At 40.2% G+C, this 20202-nt stretch overlaps 1 protein-coding gene across 3 annotated transcripts in view; it reads right to left on the bottom strand.

The window, feature by feature from the left end:
- The window catches only part of gpr137ba (G protein-coupled receptor 137Ba), a 63333-nt gene that overhangs the window by 9940 nt on the left and 33191 nt on the right, over positions 1-20202 (bottom strand). For 2 of the 3 annotated variants that reach the window (XM_043680048.1, XM_043680061.1), the window contains exons 2-5: positions 13304-13353; positions 10733-10955; positions 6167-6337; positions 2640-2768 (exon numbers count right to left, since the gene is read on the bottom strand). In XM_043680048.1, the coding sequence (XP_043535983.1) occupies positions 2640-2768; positions 6167-6337; positions 10733-10955; positions 13304-13353 (573 nt within the window). The remainder of the gene's footprint in view (positions 1-2639; positions 2769-6166; positions 6338-10732; positions 10956-13303; positions 13354-20202) is intronic. The other variant, XM_043680054.1, reaches the window with a different exon arrangement.

The raw sequence follows: 20202 nt of genomic DNA, 5'->3' as shown, positions 1-20202 counted from the left end.
TCTGAGGAACGATGGAGGGTTTTTAAAGAAACATATAATGCTATTCAGAAGCAGTTTGTACCCATAGGTTTAGAAGGATATAGGCCAAGTGCAGGGAAATGGGGTTAGCATGGATGAACATTTTGGTTGGTATGGACCAGTTCGGGCTAAAGGGCTTGTCTCCTGTAGGACTCCTAAGACTTTATATAATCAAGGATAGGATAGCTGATCACTTTGACAGCTTTCAGTTAGTCAGGGAGAGTCAGCATCAATTCATGATGGGTGGATCGTGCCTGTAAAACCTCAAACACCTTTGAAGAGGTGACAAAGGTGGACAGAGGTAAGATGATGGATGTTGATAATATGGACTTCCAGAGATTTTTGATAAAATCCCACACTGTTAACTAAGACTGTTAGCTAACGTGGAAGTGCACAGAATTCAGGGCAAACTACTGACATGGATAGGAAATTAGTTGAGTAGCAGGAAACAGAGAATTGGAATAATGGGTAAATATTCAAATTGGCAGGACATTACATAATGGAGTGATATTACTAGTGCTGTCCTGAAGGGACCTGTGTTGAAGCTACAATTATTCACAATATTCATTAACAACTTGGATAATAGCATAATAACTGAAAAATGTGTTGCTGGAAAAGTGCAGTAGGTCAGGCAGCATCCAAGGAGCAGGAGAATCGACGTTTCGGGCATAAGCCCTTCTTCAGGAATGGATTCAGCTTTCTTCAGGCTTATGCCCAAAACATCGATTCTCCTGCTCCTTGGATGCTGCCTGACCTGCTGCGCTTTTCCAGCAACACATTTTTCAGCTCTGATCTCCAGCATCTGCAGTCCTCACTTTCTCCTAATAGCATAATAAGTCAAATATCCAAATTTGTTGACAAAATTGGGCTGCATTGTAGACAGCATAAAATTGATAGATTAAGTAAATGGGCAAAGCTATGGCAGATGGATATTAGTAGAAGCAAGTCCATTTTGGACTGAAAAAAGATAGACCAGTTTTTTTTAAAAGGCACAAAGTTGCGCAGTGGATATTTAATGAGATTTGGGGGTTCAGGTGTATGGCTCTTTAAAATGCTATGAACAAGTGCAGAAATTAATCAAGAAAGCTAATGGAATACTGGCCTTCATATCTAAAGGGCTCGAGTGTGGGGGTGCAGATGTTATGCTGCAGTTATACAAAACCCTACTTAGACCACACACAGAGTACTGAGAGCAGATCTGGGCACCACGCCTTAGGAAGGATGTTTTGGCCCTGGAGAAAGTTTAATGCAGGTTTACACAATGATACTTGAATTTCAGGGGTTAAATTATGAGGAGAGATTAGACAAATTAGGCCTTTGTTCTCTAGAATTTATAAGGCTAAGGGGTGATCTATTGAAGTCTTCAGGATATTAACGGGGAAAAAACAGGATAGATAAAGATGAACAATTTTCACTGGTTGAAGATTCTAGAACTGGGGACATAGTTTAAGAATTAGGGCAAGGACATTCAGGAGAGATGCTAGAAAGCACTTAGAGTCAGAGATGTACAGCACTGAAACAGACCCTTCGGTCCAATTCGCCCATGTCGACCAGATATCCCAACCCAATCTATTCCCACCTGTCAGCACCCGGTCCATATCCCTCCAAACCCTTCCTATTCATATATGCATCCAAATGCATTTCAAATGTTGCAATTGTACTAGCCTCCGCCACTTCATCTGGCAGCTCATTCCATACATGTACCACCCTGTGTGTGTACAAATTGCCCCTTAGGTCTCTTTTATATCTTTCTCCTCTCACCCTTAACCAATGTCCTCTAGTTCTGGACTCCCCCACTCCAGGAAAAGACTTTGCCTATTTATCCTATCTATGCCCCTCATGATTTTATAAACCTATATAAGGTCACCCCTCAGCCTCCGATGCTCCAGGGAAAACAGCCCTAGCCTATTCAACCTCTCCCTATAGCTCCAATCCTCCAACCCTGGCAACATCCTAGTAAATCTTTTCTGAACCCTTTCAAGTTTCGCAACATCTTTCTGATAGGAAGGAGACCAGAATTGCACGTAATATTCCAACAGTGGCCTAACCAATGTCCTGTACAGCCGCAACATGACCTTCCAACTCCTGTACTCAATACTCTGACCAATAAAGGAAAGCATACCAAAAGCCACCTTCATTGTCCTATCTACCTGCGAATCTACTTTCTACATGCAAAGGGTAGTGGAGTTTTGTTACGCTCTTCCTCAAACAGTGGGTGATGCTAATTCAACTGTTAAATTTAAATCTGAGATAAATAAAGTGTTATCAAGCAACGGTATCAAGGGATATATACCCAATGCAGGCATATGGAGTTAGGCCACAGATTAGCCATAATCATCTTGAATGGCAGAGGAGGCCAGAAGGGCTGAATAGGCTATTTCTGTTTCTATGTTCCAGTGTTCCAAATTGTTCTGTCAATGGTGCAATGAATGACCTTGTTATTTATACTTCCTCTGAACCTCCCTTGTACGTACAGGAATGAATGTTTGACAAATCATACAGCTCCTACACCCAAGTGTCTGATTTATAGTTCTGGTACTAGAAATTGTGCAATCTAAATTGCCACACAACATATTTCTGGAGGGGCTAAGGACTTGAATATCGAGTTCTAATATGCTTACCTGACTTCGGATGGGTCTTCTTACACGAAAGAAGAGGACAACTAAAGTCGTGGGCAGCAGTTCCCAGATGAATAGAATCACCCCAAAAACCAGGTATCCTTTATCTCCTAATTGGATCTGTAGATCTGCCTGTGATAGATAACTAGTATATCAGTAACTCAACAATAACTGACATTAATATCGCTTTTAAATAATGAAATATATTAAGGTGTTTCACAAGAATGTAATCAGACAAAACAAAATTGTACCTAAGACGTTGTTTTGATTGCAATGATTCTCCAGTGAGATGTCATTTAAGGAGGATTTTTCAGAAGCGAGGGGGAGTTTTAGAACTTGCAGCTAAGATGTCCGTAAATCCGGCTTGCAATAATGGAGTGATATAAACAGGATTGGACAAAGTGCCATCATTGGAGGAATTCAGGTTGGTTTTATGGAAAAGGACATGGAGTAAATGGAATGTGAGGTATAGGTATTGGAACTCAACAATAAGAATTTTAAATTCAAGATGTTAGTGAACCAGGAGCTAATCTAGGTCAGCAAACAAAAAGACTGATCAGAACAATTCTTTCTAAGAGTTTGTCCTCGTTGATTAGAGGTAATCAGCATGGTTTTGTGTGAGGAAAACTGTGTCTCACAAATGTGATTGAGTTTTTTGAGGAAGTTACCAAAAAGATTGATGATGACAGAGCAGTAGACATGGTTTATTTGGATTTTAGTAAAACCTTCAACAAGGTTCCACATGGTAGACTAATTTAGTAAAGGTAGGTCACATGGGATTCAGGGTGAGCTTGCCAGTTGGATACATAATTGGCTTAATGACAGGAGACAGAGTGCTGATGGAGGATTACTCTTTGGACTGGAGGCCTATCACCAATGGTGTTCCATAGGGATCGGTTCTGGATCCTCGTTTGGTTGTCGTTTATATAAGTGATTTGGATGAGAATATAAAAAGCATGTTTAGTAAATCTGCAGATGACTCTAAAATTGGTGGCATAGCAGACAGTGAAGTTGGTTTTCTAAGGTTACAAAGGGATGTTGATCAAATGGGTCAATGGGTTGAAAAATGACATGGAGTTCAATCTGGATAAATGCAAGATATTACATTTTGGTACAACAAACAAAGGTAAGGCTTATACAATTAATGATAGGGCCTTGGATAGTGTTAAAGAGCAGAGAGGCCCAGGGATGCAGGTACATAATCCTTTGAAGTTGTTTGAAATATAGATAAGGTGATTAAAAAAAAGTCTTCGAGGAGAAAGTGAGGGCTGCAGATGCTGGGGATCAGAGCTGAAAATGTGTTGCTGGAAAAGCGCAGCAGGTTAGGCAGCATCCAAGGAACAGGAGAATCGACGTTTCGGGCATAAGCCCTTATTCAGGAAGAAGGGCTTATGCCCGAAACGTCAATCCTCCTGTTCCTTGGATGCTGCCTGACCTGCTGCGCTTTTCCAGCAATACATCTTCAACTCTGATTAAAAAAAAGTGTTTGGCATGCTTGTCTTCATTGCTCAGTTTTTGAGTATAGGAGTTGGGAAGCCAAGTTGAGGTTGTATAGGACATTGGTGAGCCCTCTTCTGGAATACGGTGTCCAGTTCTGGTCGCCCAGTTATAGAAAGGATGTTATTAAAGCTTGAGAGGGTTCATGAGAGATTTACCAAGATGTTGCCTGGAATGGAGTGTTTGAGTAACAAAGAAAGGCTGGGACTTTTTTCAACGAAGCATCAGAGGTTGAGAGGCAACCCAATACAAGTGTATAAAATAAAGGGATTGATAGAGTTAATGGTAATTGTCTTTTTCCTGGGATAGGGGACTTCAAGACTAGGGGGCACATGTTTAAGGTGAGAGAAGAGGGATTTTAAAAAGTCATGAGAGGCAAGTTTTGTTTTACAGAGGGTGGTTCCTGTGTGGAATGAACTTCCTGAGGATGTGGTGGATGTGGGTACAATTACAATGTTTAAAAGATGAATAGATGAATAGGAAAGGTTGGCGGATGAATAGATGAATAGGAAAGGTTGGAGAGATATGGGTCAGAAGTAGGCAGGTGGGACTAGTTTAGTTTGGGATAATGTTTGACATGGACAGGTTCATTTTTATAAATGACCTGGATGAGGGCATAGTGTCATTTTGCAGATGACACTAAAGTCGGTAGAGTTGTGGACTGTGCCAAGGGATGTTGCAGGTCACAGAGGGATATAGATAAGCTGCAAAGCTGGGCTGAGGGGTAGCAAATGGAGTTTAATGCGGAAAAGTGTGAGGTGATTCACTTTGGAAGGAGTAACAGAGGTCTCTCTGTTCTATAACACTATCCAAGGCCCTACGATTAATTGTATAAGCCTTACCCTTGTTTGTTGTACCAAAATGTAATACCTTGCATTTATCCAGATTGAACTCCATTTCATTTTTCAACCCATTGACCCATTTGATCAAGATCCCTTTGTAACCTTAGAAAACCAACTTCACTGTCTGCTCTGCCTCCAATTTTGGAGTCATCCGCAGATTTACTAAACAACTCTATATTCTCATCCAAATTACTGATATAAGAGTACTGGGCTAATGGTAAGATTCTTGGTAGTTTGGATGAGCAGAGAGATCTTGGTGTCCAAGTGCATAGATCCCTGATTGCCACCCAGATTGATAGGGTTGTTAAGAAGGTGTATGATGTGTTAGCTTTTATTGGTAGAGGGATTGATTTTCAGAGCAATGAGGGCATGTTGCAGCTGTACAAAACTCTGGTGCAGCTGCACTTGGAGTATTGAATACAGTTCTGGTCACCGCATTATGGGAAGGACGTGGAAGCATTGGAAAGGGTGCAGAGGAGATTTACCAGGATGTTGCCTGTATGGAGGAAGGTCTTATGAGGAAAGGCTGAGGGACTTGAGGTTGTTTTTGTTCGAGAGAAAAAGGTTGAGAGGTGACTTAATAGAGACATACAAGACGATCAGAGGATTATATAGGGTAGATAGTGAGACCCTTTTTCCTCAGATGATGATGGCTAGCACAAGGCGATATAGCTTTAAATTGAGAGGTGATAGATATAGGACAGATATCAGAGGTGGTTTCTTTGCTCAGAGTAGTAAGGGTGTGGAAAGCCCTGCCTACTACAGGAGTAGATTTGCCAACTTTAAGGGTGTTTAAATGGTGATTGGATAAACATGTGGATGATAATGGAATAGTATAGCTTAGATGGGCTTCAGATTGGTTTCACAGGTCAGCGCAACATCAAGGGCCGAAGGCCTGTACTGTACTGTAATGTTCAATGTTGTATTACACATTGATTTGCTATGATCTAGATTCTAGAATGTACTATCTGAAAGGGTGGTGGAAAAAGACTCATTAGCATTTATCAAAAGGGGATTTAATATACCCCTGCATACTTCAATGGGGGAAAAATGTAAAACTATGATGAAAGAGCGAGAGCTTGAGACTAACTAAATAGATTTTGTCAAGAGCTGAATAGCATAATACACCAAATGGCCTCCATCAGTGCTGCATGATTCTATGAAAACTTTTCATACAAATTCCAGACTTACCTGACCCAAATAAGTACTGACCTGGTCCGACACATTGTACCAGTCATAATCAAATGTGTTGATGTGGTTATTGGAGGTGAGTGCAATTGCAACAAAGTTGTAGCAGGCTCTTGATGTGTATAGTGATATAATTACCACTCCCACCGCTACAGTCTGATAGAGAGATGACCCCTGAAAATACAAATACAGTGGAGGATCTTCAACATCCAATATCCTCCTTTTTAGATCTGCATTGAAATAGACAAATATTTGATAACAAATAACTTTCAGAAAATGCATTCATGTGTTCTCTTTTGAAATATTATGTATGGGTGACAGTGGATTTGCAAGCTGCTTGCTGACACCTCTGGAATCTGCATTTATATCCAGTTTAAACTGACAGAATAAAAGCAAACCCCCAACTTCCATCTTCATTTGAAATTAGTTTGCATTGTTCAGGTTGGACTAATAGTTTTCTAAGAATTGCCTCTGCTTCAATCTCATCCTACAGTAAAATATTTCAGAAACTAATAACTGACTTTAATAAAAAAAACCTCCCAGACTCTCTTCTCTTAGTGATAATTTTAAATTGGATCCTTGTCACTGACACACAAAACACAAATCTGGTAAGATAGCAGTAGAGTAAGGATTGTGAGCCTGGAGCTCATCTGTTCTGTGCACTTTTTTTTTTCCTCATTTTTTTTCCCTCATTTATTTTACTTGCCTCTTGGGAAGAGCTCAGTCGCCGATGTGGCGAGAAGGCCCAGAAGCATGGCTGGTTGCATCAGAGGCAAGTTTGGGTTCCTAGGAGAAAGTGAAGACTGCAGATTCTGGAGATCAGAGTCAAAAAGTGAGGCGCTGGAAAAGCACAGCAGGTCAGGCAGCATCCGAGGAGCAAGAGAGTCAATGTTTCAAGTCTGACCCTTGGATGCTGCCTGACTGGCTATGCTTTTCCAGTGCCACACTCAGGTTTGGGTTCCTGGCAGCTTCTGAAGTTCTAGCTCTTCCTCGTGACTGCTGCGTTGGAGACAAGTTTGGAATCTTGGCAGTGTCTGCTTACAGCACGGATTCATGGAGGCAGCTGCAGAGTTGAGTTTGGGTTGGCATGGTACCTTACAGCCTTGGTGGCATCTGCATTACTGAGGTCCAGCAAGGACACATATTGGCGAGGGAGTTAGTGGAGGTGAGTTGACACCGAAGAGTAGTGACTTTCATCCCAGCAGCGTCAGCATGATGAAGAGGACTTGTGCCTGGCCACTAGTTCCATGGCCCATGGTGGAATACTTAAGAAGGACTATAAAGTTGAACACTTTTTTTCTATTTTTCTTCGTTTTTCTGCCTTTATATCCAATGTTTCAGTTTTTTCTTTCTGTGTTTTAGGATGTTGCTGGTGATGGTGACACTATGCAATACTCTTCACTGTAGTTTATAACCAAACACATATGACAATAAATAAATCGTGGGTGGCACGGTGGCACAGTGGTTAGCACTGCTGCCTCACAGTGCTGGTGATGGTGACACTATGCAATACTCTTCACTGTAGTTTATAACCAAACACATATGACAATAAATAAATCAAATCAAAAAGTCTTCCTATCCACCTAGCCAAACAAAGCATTAGTTGCTTATTAACTATCTTTATTCCAGTGGGAAAAATCCCTGTATCTCCAAATCTCTCCCCATAATTCCAATTTTTACTTTTGGAATCATCCTGATGCACGTTGCTATCTCTCGTTTTGACATTCTTTCATAGTTCAGCACCCAGCATTTTATCCATTGGAATGTACAAATTATCATTGCTTCCTTCATGCTGTAGTCAATACTGCTTGGAGCTCTTTGGCAGATCTGGAGTCTTGACATTCAGTACAGTGAAGTATTTTAATAAGCAATAACTCTGATTCTGAGTTGGTTTCAACATTGCTTGATAATTCAAAGAGAAAACTGAGAACTTTTGTTTTGATCGGTATGCATTAAGATGAAGCATGTTAACACCAGGTGCGGAATTCTTTTGTATACCAGGCGATTCAAAATTGATGTGTTCTGAATTGTTCATGCAATTGGTTTTCAGTTTTCAATAAACATATACAAATTAGAAGAGAGCAGACTATGCAAGTCCCATCATTACTGGTCTACAGATTCTACATCAAGTGAAGGAGTGGAACTTATTCTAACTCTCAAGGGACAGAATAATTGTTGGGAATGGTTAATAACCCACCATTCTAACTGAATTTTAGAAACAAGATGGTCTTTAGACACAAGAGATGATAACTTCAGGACTGAGGCGCATAATATTCTACTTGAGCATGGTGGCTATAGGAAGAAAGCATACTCCTTGTGTTCCTAAGGACAGAAGGGTGCTTGAGCTGGGTTGCCAAATAATTTGTATTAAAATGTGCATAAAGTTAAAAAAAACACCATCAGGATGAAATGATATCAAGATGGGACAAAAAGCCACCATGCTCGAGTGGAATATTATGCTCCTCAGACCTCAAGTTATGAGGATGTAGAATCTGTAGACCAGTAATGATGGCACTTGCATAGTCTGCTCTCTTCTAATTTGTAGTATGTTTATTGAAAACTGAAAACCAATTGCATGAACAATACAGAACACATCAATTTTGAATCGCCTGGTATACAGAAGAATTCCGCACCTGGTGTTCCTAAGGATAGAAGGGTGCTTGAGCTGGGTTGCCAAATAATTTGTATTAAAATGTGCATAAAGTTAAAAAAAGCCATCAGGATGAAATGATATCACAGATGGGACAAAAACAGTGAAATTAAGGCAGCAATAGTTGGAAATGAATGAAATGGCTGTCATTCTGGAGCTCCATTTTTGAGGTATACAAGATTAATCAGACCACTGTGCGTCATTTGCAAGCCTTACTTGTTTTACTTTCTGGGATAATAGGAAATATTCTTCAAGGGAAGAATGGGAAATTGAGGAGGTAATATGGTTCCATTAGACTGAAGGCATCAAGGAGAGGAGGAGAACATGCTCTGGCTTGTTGGCATGATGAAATTACCGTAAAATGGATTTGAAATGTTTCCTGAACCTAGCAATGAAATGGGTGTATCAGAGTGATAGTTCTGTAAAGCCAGTTGGATATTTGTTCCAAAATTTCCCAATAGCCTGGTCAACTCCTCTGTCATGCCCAACATTCCCAAGACACTCTTTCATCCAAATAAAGGAGTTGTAATATCTTTACTCTTATCTTCTCACTTTGAGGCCTCAACCATTCCTTCCAGCTGAAACAACTATTTATTTGTACCACTGGCCAATACGTTGCTGTGGGGAGACAAATGCAGTTTGAATGACTGCTTTGTGTTGTCTTGAGCTTCTAGTCGCCTGTTAATTTAATTCACTTTGGTCTCCTACAGTGTCCCAACACAAATGTAAAGAACAATATCTAGCTTTTTTTTTTAACTGGGCACCTCACAGCCTCTGGACTCAACATTGTGTTAACTAATTTCAGATTACAAACTCTTTCAATCATTGTGTTTGTAATCTCTTCTCATCGGGTTTCTTTTTCCTGAAGTTCTCTCTTATTTCTCCTTTGAGTTTATGTTGATTTGATTTTAGAAAATAACTATTCACCTCCCCAGTACATCTTCTATTTCTTTACTAATCTCATTGTCACCCTTATTTTTATTTGGACTTCCGGTCTTGATGTGATTCCTGGGAAGTCTCCAGGCCTCAGGAGTCTTAAGGTGAAGCCTGGCACTGACTAGGTGCTAGGTGCCCATGTGGACTGGAGGCTAAGTGCCCATGTGGACGAGGTTGGAAGACCATTATTCTAAACTTTTCATTTCTTTATTTTCTAATTTATTCCTATGATCTGTAATTCTTAATAGCCTGAAAGTGGCAATTTAAAATTCTCAGGTTTGAAATTATAAATTCAATGCAAACAAGCCAGATATAAAACTGAAGCTCATTGTGATCTGAAGAGATGGCATAGGACACCAATTAGAAGTTCTAACACATTAGCCTTCCATAAAAAAATGTTCTCAGTATTAATTCCATTAGGTTGATTCTGAAACAAGTAGCAATTTGTGTCAACAAAACAGAAATTGCTGGACAAACTCAGCAAGTCTGGCAGCATCAGTGAAGAGAAAGCAAAGTCAACATTTTGGGTCCAGTGACCCTTCATCTCAAAATGTTAACTCTGTTTTAACTTCACTGGTACTGCCAGACCTGCTGAGGTCTCCAGCAATTTCTGCTTTTGTTTCCAGAATCCATGGTTCTTTATTTTATTTTAGTAGTTTGTTTCAATTCATTCTGGTTAAATCATTCTACTGCAGTAGCTGTAAAACTGTGGTACTGAAATTAGAACTATCTCAATTAGATTCTACACTGACCAAGTGTCTGTGATTTTCCATCTGTGCTGCCACTTCCACCCCCACCCTCCCCATGTTAGATGTCACCAATGTTACCAATCATTTTATTTCTATTGGAACACCATGAGTTAATGTTTCTGTAGATACTTTACTTCTGAGCAGATAGGAAATGATCACAAAAAAATGTTCCATAAAGTCTTAACAGGAAAATGAAGTCATTTCTAACCGATAACTTTACATGAGAAAACAAACCTTAGATTCTAAATATATATTGGCCAGGGACATTTTAGCAATCTTGTAGAGGCTCACAGACAGTGAGATTGCACACAACACAAAGAGGGTATCGTTGATTGCAACACGGACAAACACAACAGCCCTCGTTTCGATATGTGTGATTTTCACAAGTAATGCACAAGTCAGGTTTACCACAAGGAATAGGAGACTGGCCAGCAGGAAAGTTAGCCGAAGAGGCAACCTAAATTGGAAAAGAAACATTAATTTAACAGTATTTAAACATTGCTAGAACCTGCCTCACCCATCTGCTGCTAAAATCCTCATCCACACTTTAACTATTCCCAAACTCAGCAACTCCAAAGCCCTGGCAAGCCTCTTATCTTACACTCTCTGTAAACTTGGGGACATAGAATCATGGAGCTATACAGCATGGAAACAAACCCTTCGGTCCAACTTGTTGAAGCCGACCAGTTATCCTAAATTAATCTAGTCCCATTTGCCAGCATTTAGCCCATATTCCTCTAAATCCTTCCTATTCATATACCTATCCAGATACCTTTTAAATGCTGCAATTGTACCAGCCTCCACCACTCCCTCTAGCAGTTCATTCCATACATGCATCGCCATCTGCTTGAAAAGGTTGCCTCTAAGACCCCTTTTAAATCTTTCCCCTATCACCTTAAACTTATGCCCTCTAGTTTTGGACTCACCCACCCTCGGTGAAAAGACCTTGTCTATTCACCCTATCCATGCCCCTCATCTTAAACCTCACCTCCCATACTTTAAATCTCACCACTTCTCAGTCACCTCCCATCACCACTGGACTGGTTGTACCACATTGGCTCCACAGTCCAGCAATAATTTGAATTTAAAATTCTCATCCTATGTTCAGATTCCTCCATGTTCTCACCCTTTCCTATCCTCTAACCTTCACCAGACCTACAGTTCTCTGCTTTTCTCCAATTCTAGCCACCATGTACATCCCACTTTTCATCACACCGCTCACTATTGGTGGTCATAGTTTCATCAGTCAGGGCCCTAAGCACTGGAATTCTCTCTCCATGTTAACACTTGACCAAACCTGTGGTCAGCTGACTTAACATTTCTTTATGTGAATCAATGCCAAAATGTTTGTTCCTTTGAAGCACCTTGAGATGGTTTGCAACATTACTAGCTTGAACATAGAAGATAGAACATAGAACATTATGGCACAGAACAGGCCCCTTGACCCTCGATATTACACCGATCTGTGAAACCAATCTGAAGCCCATCTAGCCTACACTATTCCATTATCATCCATATGTTTATCTAATGACCTTTTAAACACCCTTAAAGTTTGCAAGTCTACTGCTGTTGGGCAGGGCATTCCACACACTCACTACTCTCTGAGTAAAGAAACTACCTCTGACATCTGTCCTATGTCTATCACCCTTCAATTTAAAGCTATGTCCCCTTGTGCTACCCATGACCATCCAAGGAAAAAGGCTCTCACTGTCCACCCCATATAATCCTCTAATCATCTTATATGTCTCTAATAAATTACCTCTCAACCTTCTTCTCTGTAATGAAAACAGCCTCAAGTCCCTCAGCGTTTCCTCATTAGACGTTCCCTCCATACCAGGCAATATCCTGGTAAATTTCCTCTGCACCTTTTCCAATGCTTCCAAGTCCTTCTTATAATATGGCGTCCAGAACTGTATGTAATATTCCATGTGTGGCCGCACCAGAGTTTTGTGCAGCTGCAACATGACCTCATGGTTCTGAAACTCAATCCCTCTACCAATAAAAGCTAACACACCGTACACCTTCTTAACAACCCTGTCAACCTGGGTGTCAACTTTCAGGGATCTATGTACATGAACACCAAGATCTCTCTGCTCATCCACACTACCAAGAATCTTGCCATTAGCTCAGTACTTTATATTCCTGTTACTCTACTACCTGTGGACTCTCTGTAAATATTAACACACTCTCTGGGGACACTCTGTGAATATTAACACACACTCCCCAGAGGCACCCTATAAACATTAACACACATTCCCCAGGAACACCCTGTAAATATTAAAACACCTCCAGGACACCCTGTAAATATTAACACATTCCTTGGGGTCACCCTGTAAATATGAGTTTTCAATATGCAATATTTACAAAATAATCATATATTCATGTTTATCATTTTATAACAAATATCTGTTATTTCCTTCACAATAACATTAAGTATCTCCTCACAGCGTGCATAAGTAAGATCTGACCTGTGAAAGTTATACAGTAACTATACAATGTACTATACTATACAATGTAAAGGTAATACAGACTGTGACTGTACAACAGACTAACCATATTGTATAACATTAATTCTAGAGTATGATAACTATGTTATGGTAATATAGGCTGTTATATTATGGCAATAGAGTCTATATTGTGACTAGTATATAACTCTAATAAGGGTGTAAATTGCAATTGTCCTATATAATAGTAATAAAATACAGATTGTTACTGCTCTAATTAATAGAGTACAAACTGATTGTAATACAATAGTAATAGTATAGATAGGTCTATCATAAAATGACAATAAAGGGTAAACTATACCTGTATTTTTGAAGGTCTGGGTAGTACTTAGATTTTGCTTTGAAAATCACCTGAAATTAAAAAAAAAACTGTTTAGCTATTTAAACTTGCCAATATTCAGAATTTATTTTGGTCACATACTGTTATTAACATTAACCCAAATGCATTGGAATTGGAATATGATCTGACAGTTACACATTTGCTTAAACACATGCAATGCCGTTCATGGTTAAGTTGCTGACAGGAATTGTTAGCAGTTTTACTTGTTTCGTTGCATAAAGCTAAGTTTCGTTGCATAAAGCTAAATTTGTTGAAGAGCTGACAACTACAACAAGTAGATTTTTGGAGAATTTCCTTTTTTGTAATCAAATTACACTAAAGTTTTAAAATTGTCTAACTAGTGGTGGTCCACTAGCCAGATAGACTATAAGAAATAGGACCAGGAGTCGGTGTTTTGTCCATCCATCCTGGCTGATCAGATATACTTCATTTCCACTTTCCTGCCTTTTCCCCATAAACTTGATTCCTGTACTGACCAAAAATATATTGATCTTAGCCTTAAATGTACACAAGGACTCTGTGCTCACAGCTCTCTGTGCCAAGGAGTTGTAAAGATTCACTACCTTCTGAAAGAAGACATTCCTCCTCATCTCTGTCTTAAATTGGCACCCCTTTATTCTGAGACTATGCCCTCTGGTCCTAGACCCTCCCATAAAAGAAAACATCCCCTCAGCATTTACCCTGTCAAGCTCCTTAAGGATCCTATTTTTTTCAATGGGCTTACCTCTCATTCTTCTAAACTCCATGAGTAGAGTCACATAGAATGCCTACAATGTGAAGTATGCCATTTGGCCTATTAAAGCGATACTGAACCTCTGAAGAGCATCCCATTCCCCAAGCCTCTCTCTGTAACCCTTCATTTCACATGGCCAATCTACATAACCTGCACATCTTTGGACTGTAGGAGGAAACCAGAGCACCCAGAGAAAACCCACACAGATACTGGAAGAGCATGAAAACTCCATACAAATAATTGATTGAGGGTGGAATCGAACCCATGTCCCAGGTGCTATGAGGCAGCAGTGCTGACCACTGAGCCATTAATGCTGCCCTGTTTAGCCTTTGCTATAAGACAATCCCTCCATATCAGGGATCATCATAGTGAGCCTAGTCTTGTCTGCCTCTAATGAAACAATACCATTCCTTAAATAAGGGGAATGAAACTTCTCATACTTCAGGTGTGATCTCACCACCACCATGTCCAGGTGCAGTAAGACTTCCAAACTTCAAACCTCTTGAAATAAGGGCTAGCATTCTGTTAGCCTTCCTGATTACCTGCTGCCCCTGTGTTTCCTGCTCAGGTACCCCCAAGTTCCTTTGTGTTGCAACTTTCTGTAATTTTTATCCATTCAAATAAAACTCTGTTCTTCTCCCTTTCAAAATCAACAACTGAACATTTCCGCATAGATGTACCTTTCTTAATATATTCTGCAGAGGTGAATTGGTTAAACATGAGTTCCCTTTAACAAAACCCTGCTGATTCCTCCCCGTTACCTTGAGATTTTCTAAGCACACAGCTACAATCGCTTTAATGATCCATTTTAACACTTTCCCATCGCAGATATCAAGCTAACTGGCCTATGGCTTCCTGTTTTCTGCATCCCTCTCTTATTGATTAGGTGTGTTACATTTGATACTTTTTACTCCAATAGAATCTTTCCTCAATCTAGGAAATTTTGAAAAATTAACACCAAAGCATATACTAACTCATGAGCAAATCCTTTTGAAACTCTAGGATGAAGTCCATCTGGACCTGGATACTCACCAGCTCACAGTTCCATCAGTTTGTTTATCACTACTTCCTGCATGATTGTAATTTTGATAAGTTCTTCTCTCCTTTCCACTTCCTAATTTATAGCTATTTCACCAATCATTTATCGAATCATAAATCACAGAAGCACACTCTTCAAACCATGCCAACCAGGTTTCCCAAATTAAACTAGTTCCACTCACTTGCACTTGGTCATATCCTCCTACATCTTTCCTATTCACCTACCTATCCAAATATCTTTTAGATGTTGTAACTAAACCTACATCCATCACTTCCTCTGGCTGTTCATTCCACATACAAACCGCCCTCTGTGTGAAAACAAATTGCCCCTCAGACCTTTTTTAAATCTTTTGTCTCTCACCTTAAAAATATTCCTCCTAGTTTTGAACTCCCCTACCGAGGGAAAAGACCTTTGCTATTCACCTTACCTATAGTCCTCATGATTTTATAAACCTCTATAAAGTTACCCTTCAACCTCCTAAGCTCGAGTGAAAAAGATTGTAGCCTAATCAGCCTCTCCTTATAACTCAAACTCTTCAGTCTCAGTAACATTCTTGTAAATCTTTTCTGCACCATCTCCAATTTACTAACATCCTTCCTATAGCATGGCAACCAGAACTATACACAACTCTAAAAGAGGCCTCGACAGTGTTCTGTACAACCACATAATGACATCCCAAATCCTTCACTCAATGGTTTGAGCAAATGAAAACAAGTGTGCTAAATGCCTTCTTAACCACCCTGTCTACCTGTGATGCAACTTTCAAATAACTATTACATTAGATTCTCTACAGTGTGGAAACAGGCCCTTCGGCCCAACAAGTCCACACCGACCCTCCAAAAAGTAACCCACCCAGACCCATTTCCCTCTGATTGATGCACCTACCACTGTGGACAATTTAGTATGGCCAATTCGCCTGATCTGCACATCTTTGGAATGTGGGAGGAAACTCGAGTACCCAGAGGAAACCCATGCAGATACTGGGAGAATGTGCAAACTCCACACAGACAGTCCCCCAAGGCTGGAATCGAACCTGGGACCCTGGTGCTGTGAGACAGCAGTGCTAACCACTGAACCACCGTGCCACCCCAAACTATATACCTGAACCCCTAGGTTTCTCTATTTCACAGCACTACCCAGGGCTCTACCATAACTGTGTAAGTCCCGCCTTGTTCGTCTTACCAAAATGCACCTCACATTTATCTTGCATCTGCCCCTCCTCAGCTCATTGGTCCAATTGATCAAGATCACTTTGTAATTGAGGATAACCTTCCTCACTATTTACTCTACCACTAATTGTGGTGATATCCATAAACTTAATAGCCATGCTTCCTATATTGTCATCTAATTTATTTATATAAATGATCAACAACAGTGGATCCAGCACCGATCCCTTTGGAACACTGCTGGTCACTGGCCTTCAGTCTGAAAAACTCTCCACCACCACCCTCTGTCTCCTACCTTCAAGAATTTTGTGTTCAATTGGCAAACTCTTCCTGAAATCCATGTGATCTAAATTTACTACCCAGTCTACCATTTGAACTTTCTCAAAGACCTTACTAAAGTCCATGTAAGCAAAATCTATTGCTCTGCCCTCATCTATCTTTCTGGTCACATCCTCAAAAAACCTAGTCAAGTTTGTAAGACATAATTTCCCATGTACAAAGCCATGCTGACTGTCACTAATTATTCCTTGCTTCTCTAAATATATGTAATTCCTGTCTCTCAGAATCCCCTTCAAAAACCTGCCCACCACTGACATCAAATTCACCAGTCTATAGTTACCAGGTTTCCTTTGCAGCCTTTCTTAAATTAAGGCACAACATTAGCCACCTTTCAGTCTTCTGGAACCTCACCAGGGGCTGTAGACTTCATAAATATCTTCGCTAGAGGCCCCACAATTTCTTCTGTAGCTTCTCATAACATCAGATCAGGTTCTGGAAATGTATCTATCCTTGTTTTTGGAGACCTCCTCTTCTGTAATATGCACTGTTTACAAGACATCAATATTTATTTCCCTGAGTTCCCTAGCTTCCATATCTTTCTCCACAGTAAATACTGATGTGAAATATTCATTTCATATCCTCCCATCTCCTGTAGTTCCACACAGAGATGACAACTTTGATCTTTAAGGAGCCCTACTCTCTCCCTGGTTGCTCTTTTGCTCTTCATGTGCTTGTAGAATCTCTTTGGATTATCCTTAACTTTACCTTCCAAGGCTATCTCATGTCCCCAGTTTTGCTCCTTCTGTAGTAGGTATACCTACATATTGATAAAGAAAGTTTTCTTAAAGACATTTAACAAATTCTTCCCCATCCAAGCCCTTAACGCTATAGCAGCCCCAGTCTATGTTTGGAAAATCGAAATGCCCCGTTAGTGCAACTCTATTGTTTTTATACATACCTGAGATCTCTCTACATATTTGCTATTTAGTTTCCTGCTGACTATTGGGAGTCTATAATACAATTCCATCAAGGTGGTTATCCCCTTATTTCTGAGTTCCATCCATATAGCTTCACCTGACAATCCCTAGGAATATCCACATAAGTACAGCAGTAATATTTTCCCTAATCAAAAACACCCCTCCCCCCCTTGCCTCTATTTCTATCCATCCTATAGCATTTAAACTCCAGAACATTGAACTGCCAGTGCTATTCCTCTACCAGCCATGTTTCTATAGTAGCAGTGATGTCCCACACCCATGTTCCCATATATCCCCTGAGTTCATCCACCTTACCTCATGCATTGAAATAAATGCAGTTTAATTCTTCTGAGTTACCTTGTTCTCTGCCATTGCCTTGCCTGCCTTGTCTGATTAACTTGCTCTCTTTAACTTCTGAATCATCCTCAGCTTTCTCTCTATTCTCAGTACTAACTAGGATCCCACCACCCTCCTTCCATACTAGTCTAATGCCTCCCGAGTAGCACTAGCAAGTCTCTCCACTAGGATATTGGTCCACCTCCAACTCAAGGGAAACCTATCCCTATAAGTATCCTTGGTATTTTTCAGAGGGGTCAAAAACCAGCTCCTGGTTCCGATTAGACTGGTTTGGTACAGAGATTAAACGGTATTGAGAGGCCTTTTTGTTCATATATAAACAGATAAGATGTCAGGCCAAAGTGGCCATGTTTTAGAAGTGACCTGTATAATGAAAGGGGACTGGTCAGCTCTCTAGTTGAGCATGTCAGTCCAGAACTCGTTAGGAGTTCAACAGTGAGCTGTGTGGAAACAAACTCTGTCTCCTTCTGCCCTTCTAACTTCAACCTGTAAGCATTTGTTCCATTTTTTAACTGTTTTTTGAGGAGGTTTGCTTATTGAGACTGTTGTGTATATCCGGAACAAATCTAGTTTGGATAGATTGAGTTCTATAGGGGTTCTTTATTCTGTTCTTTGTGTTTCATTGTGTAATTTTGTGAATAAATTGTTTTGTCTCTTTTAAAACCTGGTAGTCAACCTCGCTAACTTACTCCGGGTAATTTTCACTGTACACTTACTGAAACAAATTGCAAAGTTATAGTCTGGGCTGCCAGCTTAAAAATGTTTTGAGTAGTCTGGCCTAGTCCATAACAGATTGGCGTTCTTTGCAGGATTTTAAACAGTGAGTGATAGGTGCTAGTGTCTTTATTTAGGGTGTCAGTTTGGTTGGGTAGACAGAGCTTGGGATAGTAATGGCTCTTCTAGTTGTCAAAAAGTTTCTGGAAATGGATGCTGTGACTTTGGAAGTTTTACAAAAGGTGAATAAGACCAAGCTGCAGGAATTAGCAGACAAGCTGGAATTGGAACTGCCTGCTTCTATGAGGAAAGTAGAAATAATTACATCAGTAGCTCAGCATTTAAACTTGCTGGAGAAACCATCAGAATCTATAGAGATGGCAAGAATTCAATTGCAAATGAAGCAGCTTAAGTTAACGATGGGAGGTAAGGAAAAGGCAGCAAAAATGAAACAGTCTAAGTTAAGATTAAAAGCAGAAGAGAGGGAAAAAGAGAGAGCAGCAGAACAGAGAGAAAATGAGAGAGCTTTTGAGCTTCAGAAACCGACACTTAAATAGGAAAGTCAGCTTAAAGGCTGAAAGTAACCTTAGCGAGGAAGAAGAGTGAACTCATGTGGAAGAGCAGAGTTAAAACAGCAAGGTTAGCAGCTGAAGTGGCTGATGATTATGAGCTGGTCCATAAAACATAGTTTGGCTTCCAGACTCAATTTCAGTACATGAGAGATAGAAATTGGGGCAAAGAGAATTCCTCACTTGGAAAGGGAAAGGTAGATCTCAGTGAAGATCATAAGGAGACAGTAAAATAGAAACCCTTGAGGGGGACAAAGAAGTTAAAAAGCTCCAACGTTTTCATTATGATAAAGTGGGCCACACAAAATTGCAGTGTTGGTGGGCTAGGAGAAAGCCAGATGTAGGAAAACCAGACAAGCTGGAAGTTTTGCTGGACTGGTAACAAAAAGCACAAGGAAAGTTAGACAACTGCCTCAGAGTGTATAAGATGATCAGAGGTTGATTAAGGAGGAATTGCCAGATCTGGTTAAAAATATACATGCAAGGGTAAAGTTTATTCACATAGGCCAGGAGTAGCAGGTGAAGCGGTTACAATATTAAGGGACACAGGATCCTCTCAGTCTGTAATGCTGAAAGATGAGGAGATATGCACTCCTGAAGTTCTATTGCCAGAAAAGTTACTGGTAACAGGAATTCATGGTGAGACAAAAAGTGCTCAGTTATGTAGAGTGAGGCTAAAGAGTCCAGAGAAGAGTGGAGAAATTGTGGTAGGAGTACTGGACAAATTCTTAGCTCTAGGAATACAATTTGTCCTTGCAAATGATATAGCTGATTCACTAGTAGGCGTGCTGCCTACTCTAGTTGAAAAGCCAATGTAGACACAGGCAACTGAAGAAATGTATGATCTTTATTCAGGAATTTTTCCTGATTCACAAGACCACAAAGGCACAAGCTGAAGCAGGAGAGATCAAAAGGCACAGATAATGAAGCTGACTTAGCTTTATCTGAGACTTCTTTAGATCAGGTAAGTGGGATAGACAGTAGCAAGTAGATAAACATGCAAGTATCTTTAGCTCTGCTAAGCTT

This window comes from Chiloscyllium plagiosum, chromosome 3 (genome assembly GCF_004010195.1).
Source record: "Chiloscyllium plagiosum isolate BGI_BamShark_2017 chromosome 3, ASM401019v2, whole genome shotgun sequence".
Classification (NCBI taxonomy): domain Eukaryota; kingdom Metazoa; phylum Chordata; class Chondrichthyes; order Orectolobiformes; family Hemiscylliidae; genus Chiloscyllium; species Chiloscyllium plagiosum.
The sequence above is the reverse complement of the archived record's forward strand: the minus strand, read 5'-3'. Positions and strand labels throughout refer to the sequence as shown.